The sequence below is a fragment of the Eutrema salsugineum genome, unplaced genomic scaffold, assembly GCF_000478725.1.
Source record: "Eutrema salsugineum unplaced genomic scaffold, Eutsalg1_0 scaffold_6, whole genome shotgun sequence".
Taxonomy (NCBI): domain Eukaryota; kingdom Viridiplantae; phylum Streptophyta; class Magnoliopsida; order Brassicales; family Brassicaceae; genus Eutrema; species Eutrema salsugineum.
In genome coordinates, this window is record NW_006256547.1 from 3695956 (window position 1) to 3716833 (window position 20878).

At 37.4% G+C, this 20878-nt stretch overlaps 5 protein-coding genes across 7 annotated transcripts; 2 read left to right on the forward strand and 3 right to left on the reverse strand.

The window, feature by feature from the left end:
* Positions 1 to 42: 42 nt before the first annotated feature.
* On the forward strand, positions 43 to 1592 carry LOC18011971 (protein PEROXIN-4). 3 transcript variants are annotated; one of them, XM_024151229.1, is made up of 7 exons: positions 82 to 130; positions 236 to 354; positions 494 to 548; positions 685 to 804; positions 902 to 1030; positions 1102 to 1231; positions 1341 to 1592. In XM_024151229.1, the coding sequence occupies exons 3-7, from the start codon at positions 543 to 545 to the stop codon at positions 1427 to 1429; spliced, it is 474 nt and encodes a 157-aa protein (XP_024006997.1). In that variant the 5' UTR covers positions 82 to 130; positions 236 to 354; positions 494 to 542; the 3' UTR covers positions 1430 to 1592. The 3 variants fall into 3 exon arrangements, with proteins under 3 accessions (XP_006394825.1, XP_024006997.1, XP_024006998.1); XM_006394763.2 differs by lacking the exon at positions 236 to 354 and having other exon boundaries at positions 43 to 130; XM_024151230.1 differs by lacking the exons at positions 82 to 130; positions 236 to 354 and adding an exon at positions 212 to 235.
* On the reverse strand, positions 1484 to 4128 carry LOC18012180. The gene is made up of 13 exons (XM_006394764.2): positions 3962 to 4128; positions 3602 to 3672; positions 3426 to 3506; positions 3204 to 3332; positions 3029 to 3115; positions 2878 to 2931; positions 2703 to 2793; positions 2554 to 2624; positions 2320 to 2389; positions 2176 to 2228; positions 2009 to 2102; positions 1826 to 1923; positions 1484 to 1720 (listed from the first exon to the last, which is right to left on the reverse strand). The coding sequence occupies exons 1-13, from the start codon at positions 4038 to 4040 to the stop codon at positions 1637 to 1639; spliced, it is 1062 nt and encodes a 353-aa protein (XP_006394826.1). The 5' UTR covers positions 4041 to 4128; the 3' UTR covers positions 1484 to 1636.
* A 1454-nt stretch (positions 4129 to 5582) lies between these two features.
* LOC18012382 (protein tesmin/TSO1-like CXC 7) lies at positions 5583 to 8453 on the reverse strand. Its single transcript, XM_024151227.1, has 9 exons — positions 7974 to 8453; positions 7774 to 7881; positions 7497 to 7674; positions 6862 to 7221; positions 6639 to 6727; positions 6458 to 6552; positions 6035 to 6370; positions 5865 to 5946; positions 5583 to 5783 (listed from the first exon to the last, which is right to left on the reverse strand). The coding sequence occupies exons 1-9, from the start codon at positions 8363 to 8365 to the stop codon at positions 5771 to 5773; spliced, it is 1653 nt and encodes a 550-aa protein (XP_024006995.1). The 5' UTR covers positions 8366 to 8453; the 3' UTR covers positions 5583 to 5770.
* Positions 8454 to 8905: 452 nt separating this feature from the next.
* Positions 8906 to 12499, reverse strand: LOC18012291 (small RNA degrading nuclease 5). The gene is made up of 14 exons (XM_006394766.2): positions 12246 to 12499; positions 12080 to 12130; positions 11928 to 11993; positions 11633 to 11766; positions 11418 to 11527; positions 11097 to 11216; positions 10938 to 11008; positions 10739 to 10798; positions 10610 to 10665; positions 10428 to 10488; positions 10078 to 10345; positions 9802 to 9983; positions 9418 to 9713; positions 8906 to 9249 (listed from the first exon to the last, which is right to left on the reverse strand). The coding sequence occupies exons 1-14, from the start codon at positions 12372 to 12374 to the stop codon at positions 9126 to 9128; spliced, it is 1728 nt and encodes a 575-aa protein (XP_006394828.1). The 5' UTR covers positions 12375 to 12499; the 3' UTR covers positions 8906 to 9125.
* A 3138-nt stretch (positions 12500 to 15637) lies between these two features.
* LOC18012173 (protein EMBRYONIC FLOWER 1) lies at positions 15638 to 20589 on the forward strand. Its single transcript, XM_006394767.2, has 6 exons — positions 15638 to 15876; positions 16696 to 16844; positions 16920 to 17104; positions 17199 to 17327; positions 17408 to 18621; positions 18978 to 20589. The coding sequence occupies exons 2-6, from the start codon at positions 16759 to 16761 to the stop codon at positions 20517 to 20519; spliced, it is 3156 nt and encodes a 1051-aa protein (XP_006394829.1). The 5' UTR covers positions 15638 to 15876; positions 16696 to 16758; the 3' UTR covers positions 20520 to 20589.
* Positions 20590 to 20878: the final 289 nt, after the last annotated feature.

Genomic DNA, 20878 nt, shown 5'->3' on the forward strand with positions numbered 1-20878 from the left:
GACGTTCCGGTTATATGACTCCGTCTTTAAACCAGAAAATTTGAGAGAAAAAAAAAAAAGAAAAACAAAAGCTTAGAAGCTTCATCGTAGTTTGTTGTTCGTTCTCTGCCTCTCTCTCTTATACTTCCAGGTAAAAAAGCTTTTTTTTTTTGTTTTTCTTCCTTTTTAGGCAAAATTTGATTTCGCATCCTTTCTATGATTTCGTTTCAAGGCATCATTTTACTTTCTTTCCCAGGTTTGTGTCGATCTCAAAGTACCGAGATTGATAAGCCTGATGATCTCCGTTTCTTGTTGATACTTTACCTAGATTAGGCGGAATTCAATCGAAATCTTTCCCGATCTAATTGCTGTGAAGTACAAACTTGATTTTCTGCTGGGTTTTTACTGAAAAAATTTGGTCTTGCTGAAAAAATTAGTTTGAGCTCATTTTTAGTTATCTGCTTGCTGTTTCATTGTTTTTAAGATCAATCGAAATCCTTGTTTAACTTTGCAGTTGGCGATCGTGTTCTTGCACAATTGTATCTCACTAGCACCAATCAGATATGCAGGTTTCACCTTTTATCTACTGTTGCCAGTTTATGTGTGTAGAATATGTTGATATCGAATCCACGGTACTGGGTCTCTAGAATTTCGATGTTTTTGTTACAAGAAGTATGATCTGAACTCGGCTTAAATGTATTATAGGCATCACGAGCGAGACTATTCAAGGAATACAAAGAGGTTCAGCGAGAGAAAGTAGCTGATCCGGATATTCAACTGGTGTGTGATGATACCAACATATTCAAATGGACTGCGCTTATCAAGGTTTTGTCACAGAAGCAACTTCGTTTTTTTGTTGAAAACAGAAGAAAATGGACTGCGCATATCAATGTAACTTTTTTTTTTTTTTTTTGTGACGCAGGGACCATCGGAAACTCCTTATGAAGGCGGAGTGTTTCAGCTTGCATTTGCTGTTCCTGAACCATATCCTCTGCAACCTCCTCAAGTTCGGTTCTTGACCAAAATATTCCACCCAAATGTGCATTTCAAGGTAATAAAACGATGCAAATGTTGTGTTTTGAAAACTTCGGCAACAAAAGACCCATTTTTTGGTATATGTAGACAGGGGAAATATGCCTGGACATATTGAAGAATGCGTGGAGCCCCGCTTGGACGCTTCAGTCAGTGTGTAGAGCGATCATAGCACTGATGGCTCATCCTGAGCCGGACAGTCCTCTTAACTGCGACTCAGGTACAAGCTCTATTAAACTGTTATACTATGCAAAATTGTGTTCAACAAAGAAATCTGATTTGATACACTTGTGAACCTTCTCTCTTTTGTTTGGGGTTTGCTAATAAAGGAAACCTTCTAAGATCTGGGGATGTGAGAGGCTTCAATTCAATGGCACGCATGTACACACGCCTCGCAGCTATGCCTAAGAAAGGATGAGATTCTCTTTGCTTTTGTTTCTATCATCGATTAACTGTTTTTCTTTGAATATGTAATGAAAATGAAATACATTGTTTAAAAAGATACATGTAATGTTACAAGGAGATGTTTCTTTCTTATAAACATGAATTTATTGGTTTACAATTTTATTGATGTTACAACATATGAACATGTTCATCAGTTTTTATCAGAAGTGGTGTCTCCTTGTTAGAGGAATTTGTCAAACCAATCGGATGATTCTTTGATCATAAACCTCGTCACTTCGTGTCCAACTCCATCTTCTGCTCTGAACTGCTCTCTCAAACCAAAAACCCAACAGTCACCAAAAGCCTTATAAAATCTATGTATCTGGTTTGCAATAAAACTATATATTAGAAGTTTAGAACAGTGATTTACCTTGAAATTTTCAGGAGAAGCAGTTATACTATACGCCTTCTCAGCTCTCTTTAAAGGAACAACTAGTCCTCCAAGAGGACAGCGAGGATCCTCCGCACCTGCACAAGAAATCCGGAAACAACTGTAAGAAAATTCCTTTTGATCAGTAAATAACGAGCCAAACATAGATTAGATTGTGCTCACCATTAAGGACGTAAAGAGGCCGTGGTGCAATCACTGGTAATGAGTATGGCGAATCAAACATAGATGCTAAGCCAGGAGCTATTCTGTTCCACACCTGTTTCCATAAATACAATTACAAACCAATCGTTTGAGTCGTAATCTGAACTCATAGTCGTTATGCTTCTTACCTTATCGACCACTTCTTTGTCGATTTCGTTCTTTCCCATATCAATCCTTGCTTCTGGAACCATAAAAAAAAATAAGAAGCAAAGAAATTAGAATCCTCATAAACTATAGTCTTAATTCATATTTGTGTTTATTCAATATGTGACCTTCAAATACAGGCTTTAGACTGTCGACTCTTGCCTGCCACGCATCATTGTCTATTGCCCATCTAAATCCCTGCCCAACATACACATTTAAAACTTGATAAAAAAACTTGAAGAGTCTTCTAAGTAAGAGACCATCCTCACACAAATCAGTTGTAGGTCTTGTAGTTGCTAAGTTGCTTAATGCTATTTGGTTAAGGAACAAAAACAAAAGATCAGCTAAGGATGGTTTTGCACCTGAACACCGATTAAAGGGACAGCCACGGAATAGCGAGTGTCAGCTGCAGCAGCAAACCAAGCATGCATCCCTGTATTCACAATGAACCAAGTTAGTATATAGTACTACCAAAAGCTACAAATCCCAGTTGATTTGTTCTATGACTGACCTCCTAGTGAAATACCGGTGATTCCTATCCTTTTTGGGTCTATATCTTCCCTCTGAGTAAGATAATCAGCTAGTTTGATCAAGTCCCAGACCTGAAACCAGAAACATCAGATTGATGTGATTACAAATTCTTACACTCTAAAGTGAATCCAGACAAATGGAGGCAATGTTTTTACAGTATCAAAGATAAAAGGCAATGTGTCTCCATTTCTCCAAGATGATATAAGAGCCTGCATTGAGATTTTCACCAAAACAAACATATCAGAACTAAGAAGACCAGAAAAATCAACAGGTTATATATTCACTGATTTGTAACAATGATTTTACATCTTGATAGGCAGTTTTGGAGTCAGCACGTTCGCCGTGGTAGCGAGAGTCTAAACCGATGGCTACATATCCCCGTGAAGCATATGCCTTAAGAAGAATGAAGGTATAATTAACAGAGAAGATAGTGGATGATTTATTGCATTTAGGAGAAATCAGAAGTATAATAAGTTTTTACTTCAAGCCATGGCCTTAACCATTCTTTGTTTGCGTTTGTGCCATGCATAAACACAATCGCTGGCCTTCTTTGGTTACTGCTCTCCTTCAAGCTTAAAATAAGCAGTGGCAATCTACCTTGCTCTGCAGCCTTGTTCCATTACATAGAACAACATTTTAAGACATAAAAAAAAAAAAAGATCACTAAATTTTGTTTAAAAAGAGAAGTGTAGTAATTAATCACCTCAGTGTGCAAATGAAGGTTTTCCTCTTTAAGCTTGTCATTTAAGTTATCAATGTGTTCCCTTGGACAAGACTCTAAAGCCTGGTTTGGTAATGAAAAACATATCAAATCAGAAAGAAAGAAAGAAAGAAAAAAGGAAATAACGTAGAAAGAAAAAAGTTTCAGTAATATCTCACTTCTGAAGATGGAACAGGAGATTGAAATATAGGATTTTCCACTGGCTTCGAACTATCCACTACCAATGGAACTGGAAATGTTCCCAAACATTACATATGCAAACTCATATAATTAAGATAAATAAAAGCGACTACTTTAAAAGCAAACCGTACCCGATTTAATTCAAGATAAATTAACAGTTAAGGTGGATAATCAGTTAAAATGTGTGATTCTTACGAGACTTGGATATTAGAAGAACCACATGTATTATAACTTTATTTTATTTGTTTTAGTTTATTTTTTGGCGAAACAGAGAGAAGTAATTAGACAGAAGTACTGTTAGATCAAAAAGCAGAAATTAATAAAATTTAATTAAAAACCTTGGGCTGATCGTCGACTACGAAGAAGAAGGAGAAACTCCGATCTAAACTCATCGGCTTCGTGAGTCGGCGTTTCCATCACTCCGGTGATCGCTGAGAAACTAGTAGGATTCGAGCTAGATCGAACGACAAGAAGAAGAAGAAATTGAGAAAGATTCTGTTATCTTAATGAGAACAATCAAATTTACTATCGTGATATATAGGGAGGGAGTTGAATCCGGTTTACATCAATCTAACCAAGACTAACAACATGGTTAGTGAAACCGGTTCTAATTATCTAATATCTCATATTGAAAGTTGGTAAGAACAATGTATTTGAGGGATTTAAGTTAATCCACTACTCATTGTTAATTAGTTTTAGATTGGAAATTCAGAAAAAAAAAATTTAATATAGTATCAAAGTCCGAACGTGTGCTATCAATTTGAATAGAAATCGATCTGATCCATCCAAAATCAGTTTGGCCGGTCTAGTCAAAAATTAATCAGTCAATTAGTTTATACTTTATAGTTGAAAGTCCATAAATTTTTAATATATTCTAATAGAAACAGAGTCATTTGTTTACGTTTTCTATACGGAATTTATGACAATGGCATGCACGCACGTGCAGCACACTTTCGCCACCTGCTTCACTTGTAGCTGGTTGTGGTTATCTATCTCTTAATGACGTATTTTTGGTTAACTTAAAATACCTTTTTGGATAAAAGGCCACTTTGTTTTGTCGTAGCATAAGGTAGATACTAGATAGTACCTAAATAAAATTAATTAAAATTATAGTCCGTATTTTTTTGCCGATAAAATTTTATATTATTTTGTAAACTATGATGTAGTTGGTATTAAAATTGTCGATATGAGGATTTTCTATACATGTTTGTTTTCTATCACATCTAATTCTTTTGTATATATATATACTAAATCATTTTTGTCTGCTTTTTAAAGGATGAAAATATTGGTAAGAGTCGTTAGTGTTACATGTCCTTTGTTACTTTTTTGAAATGACAAATCAAATTTTTGCGACTATTGTAGGTGGTAATATCAAACTAATTGGTGCAACTCCATCTCCAATCGAACGGCAAATCCAACGCTATTATAGTGTTTTTCTGCTACAGTGTCAGACGATCGAACATAAAAGAGTTTTCGTAAAACCTTCACAAACCACATAAAAATTAAAGGTGTAAATGTGTAAATGATTTGGTATAGTTTAGAGTAACAAATAATAGAGTAAAAGAAATTACGCTGAATCCCTTCAATCAAGTAAAAAAGTTTTACTCATTTTTACGCTGGAGAAGTTTGGTTACTTTTTTTCTCTACCTTTTCAAAAATGAAGAGTAAATGGAAGTAACAAAATAAACATTAACTTATCCTGATTTACTTTAATTGGCTCCATATATCTTTCTTCCATTTCCTCTAATTTACTTTGAATTATCTTACCATTTCACACCCCAAATGTTAACGTGTTTCTTGCTGGCTATTTGAAAGATTTTGATGTTTTATTGTATATATTTTTTTTTGAACATTTGTTTTTTTGTATTGACACAATACAAAACTGCACAAACAACATACATAGGTTACTTCAAATCTTCAAGAATGTGCGCAGTCCAAATCATCATCATGGATTTTCCAATCTCGTTGGGATATGTTTGTTCTTTTGACGTTACAGGTTGAACTTGCAACTTGCAAATGAGGTGACAATATTTATTCATAGATACTCAAAATCTTCACACCAATTTATGCAATCCAGTTGCTGGAAGTTAGCACTAATGTAGCAGTTAAAAGAAGACTTATAGTGACGAACGCGAAAAATAGTTAAACTATCTCATCTTCCTATAAGAAATTGTAACATGGTCATATGTTAAAAAAGAGTTAGATGCTAAAGTTTGGTCAGAGAAGTTCCCTAAGCCTTACCCCAAACTTGAGTCTCGATGGCTTAGCTCTTCATCTTCTGGTTTCCTTCTATTTGGATTCCTGTTGGTTTTGATATTTGTTCCTGCTTAATCAATGTCTTAAATTAGCACATCTGCGAGCTTTAAATTTCTGAAACTAGGATACGGTCTCTCAACCTAAAATCACCTTACCATTTATGCTCCCACGGTTCGAGAGCTGAATGAGATAGTCCCTGAAGCTTGACAAGATCTGTCTTTCTTGTTCTACGTAAATCTCCGAGCTTGTGTCTGCGTCTTCTTTCTCTTGGCTTGTTTTCACTCGGGCCGATGTTTCTTTCTCTGCACTGATCACATGTTCATCATCACACATCAATGCACGTGTCGCTGGAGATAAAGGTTTCTCATCCATTCTACCAGCATCAAGGACAGAATCTGGAGAGTCATTGATCTCATTAGCATCTCTCTGGGCTGGATCGAGTGAAGGGTCTGTGTCGTATTTCTTCCTTTTGTTTGTTTCACATTTGGCGCCTGAAACCCCATATTAGGCATTCTCTTAACAGAGATCTTATTATATGAGGAACACTTCCTCTATATATCTAACTGCATGATATGTACCTGACAATTTATTTGCTACGTCCACCGATTTTGAGACCAAAAGCGAACACAGCTCTTTAACATGATGCGGCTGGATAGTATTTGCTAGAGAAGACCTATAGAAGTAAACAGTCAGATGAATCCTCAAGATGGTAGTTTCGAACGAGCATAGCATACAAAGGAAGGATTTGATATCGCCAACCTGTAAGTACATGTGGTAGATCCGGAAACCGGTTTGTTGTTAGGTAGTGAAAACAGAGAAGTGTCACCATTCCTTATAACGTGATTTACCTAGTTGGAACAACAACAAAAAACACCAAAGAATTATGCTTTCAATGCAAGAAGTGAAGCTAAAGAGCATGAGATCAACAAGTAACCATCACAATGACATCAAACACAAAGGATTGAATTATTAGGGAAATTACCGCCTGGTTTTGAACAACGTGTGGAAAGGCAGATGAACCTCTAGCTCCTACAGAATGCGAACCCTCCTTGCTCTTTCTCTTTCTTGATTCAAGAGGGTTCAGATAACCAGACATGTCGATGGCACGGTTCACAGCCGCATTGGTCGTCTGTTGTATGTAGGTTTCTGAGACCTGAGGTCCATGAAGAAGGGCATTCCTTTCCTCGCTTCCATCGAAGTTCTTGCAATCTTGACATCTACAATTTTCGGAACATAGCACATTCGCCTGGAAACACTCGCAGTACTTCTTGAGGCATCCTGATTTCTTGCAGTGGCATCCTTTGCTGTGCTTTCCCAGAATCAGGATTTGGCGCACATCCTCCTACAAGGATAAGTTATAAAACTATCAGCAAATGAATTTATCAAAATCGTCACTTGATACGTTTTTTTCTCTGGCTCAAAGGCGCTAGACCAATGAATAACATTTGTAACAGGGGAAACAACTTTTCAGAGACAGGAACACAAAAGCATTATTCAATCCCTTTCAAATGCATAAACGTTCTGTTTGGGTCCGTCTCATAACTAATTGTCGTCAAGTATAAAGTCACAGCATTTCGAGGAAAAAATTAAGTCTTTTTTAAGTAACAAGCATCACACCTGCAAATCTCCCATTCCATGAGGACTACCAGCGATCTTGGGCTTGAACGCATCCGGATTCCGCTCTAAGATACCCGTGATGGCTTCTTGTCTTGAGGTCTCCTTCTCCAAATTGTTGTGACAATTTAAGCAGTTGCAACCATTGCAATAAGATCCCGACGCAAAGCATTCACAATATCTGTACAGATTACCACAAAAGTATGGCCCAAGTCACTATTCATTTACTCTATTATAACGGACTTTGACACTGACCACAAGTTAGAGAAGGATTACTTACAGCTTCAAGCATCTTGAGTTTTTACAGTTGCAATGCCTCTGTTTAATTGGAGTAGCATCCTTGGACTCAACTTCCGGATGCCCTCGTGGGGTCAAAGGTTCTTGCTTGCTGCTTAAACAATCAAAAACAAAACGCTAAAATCACAATCCCAAAAAACCGAAACTCGATCAAGAACATCGAATCAGATTTGAAAACTTTACCTCACTCGACACTTCCCCAATGAATTCTTCTGCAACTGATGACCAAACCGATGAAGCGGCGGTTTCTGTGGCGGCGTGACATCATGCGTACCGACTTCCGTCGAAGATTTAACCGGAAACGACGGCGGCGGGTTCAGTGGCTTTACCCCAAATCGCTGCTGCTGCTCCTCGGCACCATACGGCGGAGGCTGAGGCTGCGAAGGCAAGTCTTCTTCTCTCTGATCTTCCCGTGAAGACTGTAAATCGAGAAGAGAATGCGACTGATTCTTCTCGCTTTCATGAGAAGAAGAATCAATCTTCGTCTCCACCACAGCCGCCGCCGGGACGGAGAAATCCAATTGACGCGGCAAAAGGTTCCCGTTAGAACCCAAATCCTGATCGGATTTCTCCATGGAAAAAATTTACAAAGAGGAAAATTCAAAGGGAGGCACAGAGATTAGGCTTGCTTCAGCTGAAGAGCTCTCCTTTTTGTTCCTTCGTCTCTTGGGGATCTTTTGAAAAATTAGAAGAGAAAAAAATTGAATTTTGAGGATTTATGATCACTAAATCTAACGGCTGAGATGAAAAGGGATTATCAACGGTTTGGATCGTTCGATCAAGATCCATCTAGGCATCTAGGTTTCCTTGAGGATACGAGCGGAATTTGGCGCTAAAGGAAGACTCTGAGTGATATAGGCAGGTTGTTTCACACGTGTAAGGGATATTCATTTGTTTGTGTATTTTGGATTGTAAAATTTATATAGGATTTCCAATTAACGAGAATTAACGAGAAGTAAAAATTATATAGGATTTTAATTATCACGTGATTTTGTTTAAATTTTCAAATCATTAAAATCTAAAAATCCCACCTTAAAACATCAGCTAAAATCTCAACTTATCTTGTGTACAAGGTAATTAGTAAATAAAGCGTATTTAAATCACATTAATTGATTCGACCGAAAAAAAAAAATAATCACATAATTGCTTTAGAACTGCAGATTGCTACATGTAAATACATGAAAATCGCTACATGAAAATTGCCATAAATAGAAATACCTAAGAAGTTACAAATCAATCACTCAAAAAATATAAAAAAATACTGAGCTGAAGCGAATGAGTGTCTGTTGTGTGCTCATAAGGTATACAAGGAAAATTTGGCTGCTGTGTGTAAGCTTATTGCTTGATACCTACAAAACAGAGAGCTACTTCTGCTTGTGCTTGAAGCTCTTCAAGAACCTTCACCACTTTCTCACGGGAAAACTCTATTTCTTTCTCATCTCTAAGCATTTTCCGTACTCTTCATACCCACCAGCAAGAAACAGACAGTAACAATTCCAATCAGATCGCAAATTCACAGGAGATTCGTTTTCCAAAAATTATCATAAACAAACAATTCAAGGTCACACTGTTTCTATGGAGTCACCACTCACCAGATATCATATGGTAACATATGAGAGCTACATACCTGTGTACAATGGATGTGTCTCCGTGTCCGGTGCAAACTATAAACATTGCATTTGTAGGTAATGCAGCGTAGAGAGTGTGTACTCTATCATCCATTTTCTTTAAGATTTCCTTCGTTTCTAGTGAAACCTTGCTTTTGCGGCGTTTCTTGAGGCCTGAGTCCTTGCTACAAGTAAGCAATGAGATCATCTCTGCTAGTCTTGAATTTAGTTTCTGTGGATCATCCGCTCTGCTCTGGAAATGTTTATTCAGTTCTGAGAACTGTGTCCAAACGAATTGTGACCGTTTGTTCTTTACCTAGAAGCATATAAAACACACATGTAATTAAAATTGTTGGAAGATGGAAAGAAAATATAAAGGCATGGATGGATTCAGAGGTTTTTACCTCCTTCATGGCCTTTGAAAGTGCTTCGTCGTCAGAAGATACTGGAATGGAATTTGATGACTCAGAAGCATATCGCTTCACGATGTTAATATTGTCGACGATAGAAGTGGTTTTTCCGCTCTCATTCAAAATGGCGAGGAGCTTCTTTGTTATCATTTCCGGTGGTGAACCAAAGTCAGGTCCTAGAGGAAGCCAGAAAAAGAAAATCACTTCAAAAAGGTACAGAAGAAAAAATCAAGATTTAAAACAGTGAGGATAAGAGTAGGAATCTCTTGCCATATTTTATCTTCAATAGTGCTAAATCCATGGCTGCTTTTGCATCCTCAACGCTGTCATGTCCGGATTCAGACATCTGTATCTCTCTAGCAAGAAACTTTTTTGCTAGAATTCGAAGTTTAGTTTTATAAGATCCACCCCGTGGATGCTTGTATAGTACTGCAGTGTCAATCACCAGATTGTGAGAGATCTTCAGAGAAAACAGGTCATTTTCCAAGGAGTGTCCGACTAATACCGTCTCTTTGAAAACCAGCTTTAAGAACTCTTCCTGAACATAGCAAATGGCTCTAATTATGCTAGACCATTCATCCTAACCCGTATGTAATAAAAGTTAAAGTATCTCGTGAAACCTGAATATCTTTAATAGTTGTTGTAACTCCCTCCATCATCTGAGCTGTTATTCCGCTATACCTACAATCCGATACCGATACCATGTTTTTTTAAGGCATGCCTTTTGAAATGAACAAGAAACATAAACTATTATAACTTTGTATGTGATACAAATCAAACCAAGCATATCAGGATAGCTTACCTTGTATTGTAATCAGTAATTTGATTTGTTGGCATGACTAATTTATCTAATAGAACCTGCAGGATCATGGAAACTTAGTAACAGAAAAGAAGAGATCTAACGAACTTAAGGAAGTAAGGAAGAATATACCTGTCCTTCGATATCCACCAGCGTCACTCTAGTCAACTCCAAACCATCCTTTGTAATACACTAGGGTGAAACATAAAGAAAATTAATATGTCGCTCTACAAAGAAAAAAAAAAAGCTTACAAGATGATTTGATAAACTGTTTTACATGTTTTGACACAAAATCACACATCATAGAAGGCTAAAGAACACAGTTGTTTACCATCTCACAATCAAGAGCCAAAATTTCATGGGGACATGATCCTGATGGTGCAGGAAGTGTAGAGGTAAACTCTGCATAACGAAAACAAATTTATCAAACGATGTGATAACAATCTTAAACAGGATTAAGCTATCAATATTAGATAGATGAAGCACGTACCTGTCTCAAAAATGTATCCATTTTGTTCCATTTCCTTTCGACTTAGAGTATAGTATGTAACAGGGAACGGTATATCTTTTGTGAGCTCAATGAACGATTTCCCCAACAGATTGCATGCTTCTACAAGCAAAAGATGTTATCTAGTTAGGGACTGTAAAATCTAAAACGGATTTTTTTCCATGCATAGCTGTTATGACTTTTGATATTGAACTCACAATTAAAAACGATCAAGAATCATTGGCTGAAATCCCCCAAAACAATACATGCCAAATTTGGAAATCTAAACAGACTGATCAGATCCAGTTATAAGAAGCCCACTACCTGGCTTAGATACAAGGAGAGGTGGTTCCACTGAACTAGTAACAGTTTTCTTTCTTTTACTCTTGCAAGTAAGGATCGTATCGATTGTCTTCATCTCATCAACTACACAGCTAACACAATGAGAAGAAAAGCAAAAGATGTTTTACCCACAGCTACCAAAAATAATCGTATTCAATAAGCCATAAGTAAAGAGAAGCACCAAAATTAACACCAACCTCAAAGCTAAAAGCGCCATAGGATTGCCACAACATGATTTCAAACTAGCAAGTGTTTTAGACTGTGATAAATATAAAGCAGCATCCAATCCAGGAAGGTAGAGCATGACAACCTTTGGAATCAGAGGCGTGTTCTGAAAACCATATCCTTGAATGTTGTTTAGACTTCCCAAAAAAAATCTAAATTTCAGAACTTAAGACAACCTATTTGTAATTACATATATGAAGAAAAGACAGCTCCAAGCTCAATTATAAACACATATCCAACAAGTTCCCAAACAAAAATTGGTCAAACCTTGATAAATACCCACGAGGGCATATAGCCTTCTGCAAGAACCCATGTCACAAGTCCCTGAATATCCTGTTCAAACCCATATAAACATTACTCCTCAAATCTTACACCACCTAAAACTCAAATTCAGAAAAGTCACGACATTTGAAACCTACTTGTAAGTTAAGTGTTGTTTCCGGGCTGTTGAAAACGAGCTCTGCTTTCGCCTGCCAAGAAGAGGAATCTAAAATCAGATGCACAATTTTGAGCAATAAAGCGCATAAGCTTGAACATAACACAATCAAATCAAATCATAAAGCAAGCTTCAGAGGAGGTGTTTACCTCCGGTCCATATATATCGAAGAAACTGTTCTCAGTATTGCTCTTGTCACTACCGTCGGCACTTTCTCCACCGTCCAGGATCTCTTCCCCGGCGGTTTCGGCGTCGCGCTTCCGCTTCGAGGACGACATTCTTGAGACAGAGAAAAGTTTTCCGACAGCAAACGGAGATATTGACACAAACCACTTCCACGGTGGTCGCCCTTTTTATTCGCCGTCGGACAAATTTGAGGGGTTTTAACCTTAGGCGTCCCAATAATCCCAATAAATGTTTTTTTTTTTTTTGCTCAAACTTCTTTTTTAAAATATTTACAGTATTTTCTTAATTCGTATATTATTAAAAAAATATATTATTTTTAACCCGACTCCGACAAGCAGGACATGAACATGTAGGATGTAATGTAGCTTTCTGATTTGTTTAGTATCATCGATATATCATTACATTGATTCAAAGCTGCATAATCTGTGTTATGCTAACCAAAAAAAAAAAAAAAAGATTAACTCAGTTAAACATCAAAACTAGAGTTTTCTCGCTTGCTCGATCATAGAACTTATCCGGATCGACCGTATGTCAACTTATACTACATGGCTTCTTCCTCATGCTCCAATATCTTAATTAATAATAATTAGTTTTACATTATGTCTTATCCTTACAAATTTACTACTCATGATCATATCTTTCAAATGACATCATTTGTTTTAGAATCTTGAAAATTTTCAATCGATCATCAAGAAAAAATACAATACTATATAGAATTAAACATTACAAACAAAACTATAAATTACACACAAAAAACGACACTAAACATGTAAATATGTAATGATGTTGCTCATTCGTATGTAATTAGATATGTATGAATGTATCTGGTATTGACTTGAACCGAATTTAAAGTATGACAATGGCACCTCTTATAACCCTTTCCTTGTTCCCACTAGAACTGATCAATCACAAAAATGTCCACCAACCAGCACTCATCAACCTTTGATTCTCGTTAAAATTCTCACTCGTCTCTTCCTCGAGCAAGATTTTTTACTAGTGTTAACAGAATCATGGCCTAAATTTTTGTTTAAGCAATAAATACGGACCAATTAAGGCACTGATTATGGCCTACGGGTCTTGTAGAGTAGTACACGTGGAGCTCAGATGAAAGGCACTTGAGAAAGGCTGTAGAGAAGGACAAAGTTATCTATTTAAATATTTTTCCCGGATAGTAACCACATATAATAATTCTATTGGTGTAATTAATTAGTGTATACTTTCCATATGATGTTTCGTCTCTTTGCCAAACAAAAACAGATTAAAAAGGTGAAAACAATCTTTTTTGGAGTGAAAAATCAATATCTGTAGAGCCAAAGCGACAATAGGTTACCGAAGAGCTTCCTGGTACTTTTGGAAAGAATTTTGTACCTGTCGATCAAATGATCAATGCCTTAAAACATGATATCCTGTCGGAGAAGACAACTAGTTATGGAGTCTATTGTTCCTCTTTTTCAAGATGAGGTACACGTACGGTAGTATGAATAACTAGACGTCGTAACTAGAAGCTGTGCCGCAGAAGTTGTGGTGAAAGAGGTCAAGCTCATGCCGAGCTAAACAGAGATCCAGATCGAGTGGCTAAATTCTGTATAGGTCTGTGTGCTGGTGCGTTTAGGTTTAGCACGTATACGAACATACATGCTAGAGGCATATATATCTGTATATATGCATATACATTATCTATGCATGTATGTTGGTATGATGTGCGGAAGAACAAATAATCAAAGAGTGAAGAGAATATGGGTGTCACATGCAAGTCTTTAATGATGCATTAGTGGTGGCCATTCCCCTCACATTATCTCTCACAACCAGTTCACAACACCTATCTCTCCCTATCTATATATGGATAACTCAATAATATGCACGTGTGAACAAAAAAGAGAGCATAATGGAGCATGAATTTTTGTTAATATATATATCGACAAAAATATTTATTAATATGCAATCTTTTTTCTTTCTTTTTAGTGATTTTTATATTTACTTTACTCTGTTACTCGACCAGTAGAAATTCTGGGCTTTTAAAGTCACGTATCAAAAATTATAATTGGTCGAAGATAGGGTCATGACTGTATAAGTGCCCACTATTTGATTATGAGTTTTCAACTTAGGAAAAAATGATGAAAGCTACGATATCCAGGTTTCAAAATATTGTGTGAAATGGATCATTCTGTCACAATCTTCGAAACTCACCATGAATGGCATCAAACAAACAAAATTGATCTTATATCAGCAAAAGGATCCGGACAAATAAATACATGAGAGATAGATGGATGAAACAATGGGGTATATATACCCCTCCATAAAAACAATGCCAGCTATATATAGAATCCGAGAAAACTTGTACTCATAGCTTTTAATGGATATAGTATAAACTGATGCTTCAATACAGTAGAAGTACTAAGTAGAGCCAATATCTAGAAAGTAGTAAATTGTTTTATAAAATAAGTGAGAGTAGAGATAAAAATATTGCTAAAAAAGTGTTTAAATGCATTATATGTCACTGGGTATCCCGTATCCCCAATGGGTGGGGCATAATGTGATGATTCCACTACAACCCCAAAAAATACACTTGAAATAAAGAAACAAATATTGCAAAATACGAATAAACAACATTATTTTTTTATGTGAATCATCTCTTTGTGAAGATGAAAAGGTTATTAGGGTTATATAAACATTAATTTACCAAAATGGGCTTTCCTAGGGCGACATTACAATTTATCTTAGGGTTTATTTTATTTTTATCTTCCTCACACTCTTCTTCGTATCGCGTGCAATACACGCTCCAATGTCTTTCCACCTATGTGCCTAGAAGCCTCTCGGATCCGAAGTGTGAGGCAAACTCTATATTACACGGCGGTACACACACGGAAGGGAGCTGCCTGAACTACACGCGCCTTAGGGTTTTACTCTTTAGGACACAACCATAAACAGTATGGTTTCGTTGTTGTAATAAGATCCGCGCATTACTGTCACGTGTCAAATTATAATTGGTTTTGTGTGCGTTCACCGGTCGCATCAGACAGAACAGTAGATCACAAGTCGTAAATATGAATCTTATTTATAACAAACAAAATGAGTTTCCTATTTTTTTTTGGAGTTGCTTTCAACACAAAATTGATGAGAGATGAATTTTTTTATTTGTTCGTTTTTTCAAAATAATATTATTTCGCGTTTTGCCGTGTGCATCTACAGATACATGGCTTTATACTGCTTACACAGATGAGCTTCTTATTAAATGAATAGATTTATAAAATTCCTCTGTTTATATATACCAAACCCTCATTTCAAGGATAAAAAGGCAAAAGCTTATTTTCTCTCTCTTTTCCCTCGAAGAGACACACACACACTCTCTCTCTCTCTACCAGCAAAATAAAATATAAAAAAGCCCTCTTCTCTCTCATCTTGCGTGAAGCCTTAGGGTTTCTCTAAGATTCGCACTCAAATTATACTCATTTCCGAGGGAATCGATCCTGACACCTTCGATAATCTTCTTCTCCACGAGCTTATCTATCTGCTGATACAGTTTTCTTCCCTCGCCGTGGAGAATCGAGCTGGATTTCATACGAGGGTCTGTTTTCTTCGTCTCCGATTGTCAAGGTGCGTGCTTCCGACCTGAATCTCTAATCTTACTGTCGTTTCATGGTGTTTGAGGTTAAGAAATGAGCTAATCGTATCGGAAAGGGGTTTTAGTTTGACTTGTGACTTGACTTTGAATTTTGAGGGCATTTTCGCTAATGCTTTACTGTTCATTGTCCGTCTCGCGAGCCGTGGTAAAAATCTATCCTTTATTAATGACGGGTTGTCTTTATTTAGCGAATGCGATTAATTGGTCCTATTACTTGCTAATTTCGATTACTAGCCCTAAATGACTTTAAACATATAAAATTATTATTTTTCGGGGTTTTTTTTTTGTGGTGTGGGAATTTTGGAAGAAGAGGTTATTGAAATCGGTCCATAGATGATATTTGCTGGTGACATTCAATTAAGGTCGCAGCTTTAGGAGGTCCCCGTGTCTCTGAAAACCCTAATTTTAGGTCGGAGTTATATCTATTGTTTATCTGCAATGGATCAATGTTGCGTGGATATGATCCACACAATTAAATTCGGTGAGGAATTGACATGGAATCCGGCTCTCGTGAAGGTTTTGCTCTTGATTATTTTATGTAGAGACCTAGTTAGCTAGGGTTCCTTATTGCCATTGGGACTCAAGTTTTGACAAAGGGATCTTATCTAATGTGTTTATCCATGAAATATAATGTATGCTTCAAGATCATGGCTTTCATCACTTTTAATCCCTTTATTTGAGCTTGATGTTTTGTGGAGAGCGAAATGGAGTGATCATTGATCACATTTATACATGACATTGATCAGTTTTCTTATAATGTAACTCTTTTGTTCTTTCTGCTGTTGTTTTAGTACAATGGTACTGATGAAAGAGAGAAGCCAGGTGGCGTAAATCTCCTTGAAGACAAAATCATTATGGGATCCTCCATCAAGATAAATTCAATATCCATAGATCTAGCCGATGAAGTTAATGCGGGGAAATGCGAACATTTCTCCATACGGTAAGCAACGATTCTATTGTGTCACTGTTTGATCTTTAATTCAGTGAAGTGAGTTTTATATTCTTAATTATGCAGTGGATTTGTAGCTGAGGTCCGCGAGAGAGACCATAGAAAATGCTGGCCATTTGCAGAAGATACTGTTGAGTTAGTGAACGACCAAAGCTATTCTCTTCCCTCTTTGCCAGTTCATAAGTCCAGATGGTGGCGTTGTGCGAGCTGCATCAGAGATATCCACGCCAAAGAGATAAACAATGATAGTGGTAACATCTAAAGCACATGACTTGCTAGTATTGTTTCATGTTCTTATGTGTATTAGCTAATCTCAAACTTAAAAACTGGAGCTTTCTTTCTCAGATTGTCGATTGCAATCACACTCTAGGGAGACAAAGCTCGATGTGCTCTCTTCAGCCATCCCGAGTAAAAGAAAACCAAACTCGCTGATTGTCACCGACAAGAAAGAGAAGAAAAATAATGTTCGGACAGGTAATTTTGGCTATAATACAACTCTGAGTTTAAAGCTGCGATTTTTGTTCTCAGATGTATAACATTCGTAAGCTTTGCAGCTACATTGCTCAAGAAAGTTCGGCGCGGAGCTAAGGATGCTTCAACCCTTAAGAGCAAGAATCGCAAACTTGCCAGTCCAGAGCAAATCAGCAAGAGATCTAGAGAAAAAACAAACCTTTCAAGGGAAATTATGGAAACAGTGACAGCTTTTGGGTCATCTGAGATTGCTGGTGTGGTTGATGATACACCTGATAAGACAATCAAGAGGTATACTCATGTTTCAACAGAACGGGGTGAATGTGACAACGTGTCACCAGAAAGTAGAAACCTTCTTGGGTTGCATCGTAGGAAAACTCGGAAGGTTCGTCTCCTCAGTGAGTTGTTGAGTAATGGAAACAAAGAAGCTCTGTCTAAAAGGGAATCGGTTAGAGGTAGAAAAAGAAAGTATTCTGGAGATGCTGCTGAGATGAGTAATTACGCTAGTAGGATACTAAGCACAATTGGCAAAACATCTGAAAACGCTTCCAAGAGTTGTGACTCTGAAGATAATACTGTTTCTGGCGCAGATTCAAGACCAATTGTTGAGAACGAATCTACTGACAGCGGATTTGACAGAGAGATCATTAAGGGAAAGAAGAGAAACAGAAAGTTTCAAGTTGTCGAAGATTGTTTTCCAGAAACTTCACAAAAGGATCCATATCACTATGCCAGTAATGTTCAATCCTCATTTGCAGGGAAAGAGCTGGTTCCTTGTCCTCTGCATACAGAGAGAACAGAGAAAGAGCTCAGTTTAGCCAAAAAAAGAAAGAGGAAAGCTATGAAAGATAACAAGACGAGTACTGTTATTACTTTTAGTAACGACATGGATGATGTGGTTAAACTGAGAAAGCCAGATAATTTTCCAAGAAATACAATGCCCCAATCTACTCGAGATTTTCTTAATTCGAAATGGCTCGACAGTTCACTTGACAAATTTTTGGCGTCAGATGGGCATTTCAATAAGTATACTCCTCAGCTTAATGATAGGCTGCCTTTACAAGAAGAAATGCATTACAAGGAAGGTGGTCGTGAAATGCTGAAAGGTATTGGGACAAACCATTTTCAAAATTTTGGTTCATCCTTTAAGTCCACCAACGCTGATGGGTGCTTAAGAACTGGCGTAAATGTTAACTTTAGCAGCAACAGAGATACCATTATATCATCTTCGCTGAATGATAAGATAAGACACACCTCTTCTACAGAAGTTGCGGATACTTCTTGTGCTCTGCAAAAGGTACAACGTTATCATATTTGTTAATTTTTTGAAGGACCATCCGTTGAAAATTGTTCTTCACATTGCATTTAGATCAATCGTTCTATTTTAATTTGCCATCATGTTGTTTTCTCCTCTGTTTTCTTCCATTCTTGTTTATGCTTTACTCACTATTTGTTTTCTAGTATTTGGTGATGGAATTAATTTTCCCATATTAGAATCCTGTTGTCAAAAGAACATGCTTGAGATATGCAACAAAAGCACATACTGCATGTCATATGCATACTTGTTGGTTTGTTCCTATTTGGTGACTGTTCCAAACAGCTGTGATTGCTTAACGGGTCAGGCTAAAAAAGTGTTTTGCTTTTACTTGGCAGGATTTTTCCTTGGCACACGGAAAGGGCAAAGAAGTTGCGGTTCAGGAACTTTCCGTAGCACACAGAAGCCAATGCAAGACATCTGAGCATATAGATGATATTCCCATGGAAATAGTCGAGCTTATGGCTAAAAACCAATACGAAAGGTGTCTTCCTGACAGAGAAGAGGACAAACAGCCATCGCAAGCAACGACAAGCGTATCCAAGAACGCTCTGTTGATTGATCTCAATGAAACCTACGATAACAGCATGGACAACACAGTAAGGCAGCCAAAACCACTTGGTCAGAACGCTAGGAACAGCGATGCTGCACATTTTATGACCGGAAAGCAGAGCTCTTTGGAATGTTTCCCGACAAGTTATAATGTGTCTTTCGGAGTTGGGAATCCTCCTCTTACTCGAGATAAACAACCAAGCTCCGTCCAGTTTTCTGGTGTACTAGGGCCTAATTCTCAGTGGCTTGGTCATGTGCCAACAACTATGGCTAATCAACAGAACCCATCTCCATCTTCATATCGGGTATTACGTGCGTGTAACACTTGCCAGAGTGTTCAACAGCAGCAGTTTAGAGAAGCTTCCCATCCTGTTTGGCCATCCTCCTTAACATCATCACCAGCTCATAAACCAGTTTCTCTCAGTATGCAGAAGTTCATGGATCAGCCAATAAAGCTTGGTAATCCAAATACTCTAAGCCTGAATTTTAGTGATAACGGGAAGCAAAAACTTGGCTTTGAAGGTGTCAGTAGCAGACCATTGGACACTTATTCTAATGAAAGCAGTATACCAGCGATGCATCTACTGAGCCTCATGGATCCGAGGCTAAGGTCTAACGTTCCCGTTGATCAGAGCCGGAACACTAACTTTGTGAAAAGGCCTTTTTGTAACCAGTCCAAGGAATTTGCAGCACCTCGACCAGAGGACTGTAATCAGACAGCCTACTCCACAAAGCAGTGGCCTTTCGATCTCTATAGCAAAACATCAGCAACTCCTGAGCCATGTCGTGAGAATTTCTCAATCATTCCACCAGTTGGGACATCTTCAATTTCGTTTCAAAGTGAAAAGATTTCTGCAGGTAACGCTGTCTTCACACCCCAAGCTTCATGGAACCATCACCAGGAGAAGAAACCCAAGAGGAAAGACAAAAACTTTGCGCCGGTTTACAACAACAGTAAGCCGATCTTCACAAGCAGCAGCAGCAGCGAGCCTGGGAAATTCCAGCTTCTTGGAGCATCAGATTCCATGATGCTACCACTGAAGTTTCACATGACAGATAACGCCAAGAAACAGAAGACGAAGAAAGCTCAGTGCAACAACGACGTCTCTGCTTGTCCTCCAAGGAGCATCTCTGGACCTTACGTGTGCAGCGTCAATAGAAACCCAGCTGATTTCACCATTCCTGATGCACCTGGGAACGTTTATATGATTAAGGGTGAAGATCTTAAGGTGAAAAAACACCCGGGCTTCAAGAAAAAATCAAGCTTGTATAAGCAGGATGTATTAAAGCAAAACAACTCTATTGCTCCTAACATAGAGAATGCCTGAAACTTGGGCCGTGTTTATGTTATGAATTGACAAACATTGGCCTAGGGCCTAATTTTAATAAAAAAAACTCTTAAAAGCTTATTTTTTTACAAAAATGTATTATACTGTAATTGGAAGGTCATCACATTTATAATGTTGAGATTTTTGAAAACAAAAAAAACTGATAACGTTTTTAATTTTTTCATATATAAGTAAAAATAAAAGATATATTTATCTTCGATAACTATGATTTGAAAACAAAATTTCTGTTTATTTGGTTGATACGCCTTATTGCTAGCATCGGGTCATATATGTCTTTTTCTTATACCACTACAGGTATAAATATAATGCTGTCGACGACACATTATAAAATGGGCGTT

Coding starts and splice junctions, on each gene's coding strand:
- LOC18012382 (XM_024151227.1), bottom strand. CDS start 8,365: ATGGAGAAATCCGATCAGGATTTGGGTTCTAACGGGAACCTTTTGCCG. Junction 7,675..7,773: donor AACTCAAGATGCTTGAAGCT/GTAAGTAATCCT, acceptor TAATCTGTACAG/ATATTGTGAATGCTTTGCGT. Junction 7,222..7,496: donor ATGGAATGGGAGATTTGCAG/GTGTGATGCTTG, acceptor TTATCCTTGTAG/GAGGATGTGCGCCAAATCCT.
- LOC18012173 (XM_006394767.2), top strand. CDS start 16,759: ATGGGATCCTCCATCAAGATAAATTCAATATCCATAGATCTAGCCGAT. Junction 16,845..16,919: donor TGCGAACATTTCTCCATACG/GTAAGCAACGAT, acceptor TTAATTATGCAG/TGGATTTGTAGCTGAGGTCC. Junction 17,328..17,407: donor GAAAAATAATGTTCGGACAG/GTAATTTTGGCT, acceptor TAAGCTTTGCAG/CTACATTGCTCAAGAAAGTT.
- LOC18012291 (XM_006394766.2), bottom strand. CDS start 12,374: ATGTCGTCCTCGAAGCGGAAGCGCGACGCCGAAACCGCCGGGGAAGAG. Junction 11,767..11,927: donor CCTCGTGGGTATTTATCAAG/GTTTGACCAATT, acceptor TATGGTTTTCAG/AACACGCCTCTGATTCCAAA. Junction 10,666..10,738: donor TGGTGGATATCGAAGGACAG/GTATATTCTTCC, acceptor ATGATCCTGCAG/GTTCTATTAGATAAATTAGT.
- LOC18012180 (XM_006394764.2), bottom strand. CDS start 4,040: ATGGAAACGCCGACTCACGAAGCCGATGAGTTTAGATCGGAGTTTCTC. Junction 2,932..3,028: donor CCAAAACTGCCTATCAAGAT/GTAAAATCATTG, acceptor ATCTCAATGCAG/GCTCTTATATCATCTTGGAG. Junction 2,103..2,175: donor ACAAAGAAGTGGTCGATAAG/GTAAGAAGCATA, acceptor TTATGGAAACAG/GTGTGGAACAGAATAGCTCC.
- LOC18011971 (XM_006394763.2), top strand. Junction 805..901: donor AATGGACTGCGCTTATCAAG/GTTTTGTCACAG, acceptor TTTGTGACGCAG/GGACCATCGGAAACTCCTTA. Junction 1,031..1,101: donor ACCCAAATGTGCATTTCAAG/GTAATAAAACGA, acceptor TGGTATATGTAG/ACAGGGGAAATATGCCTGGA.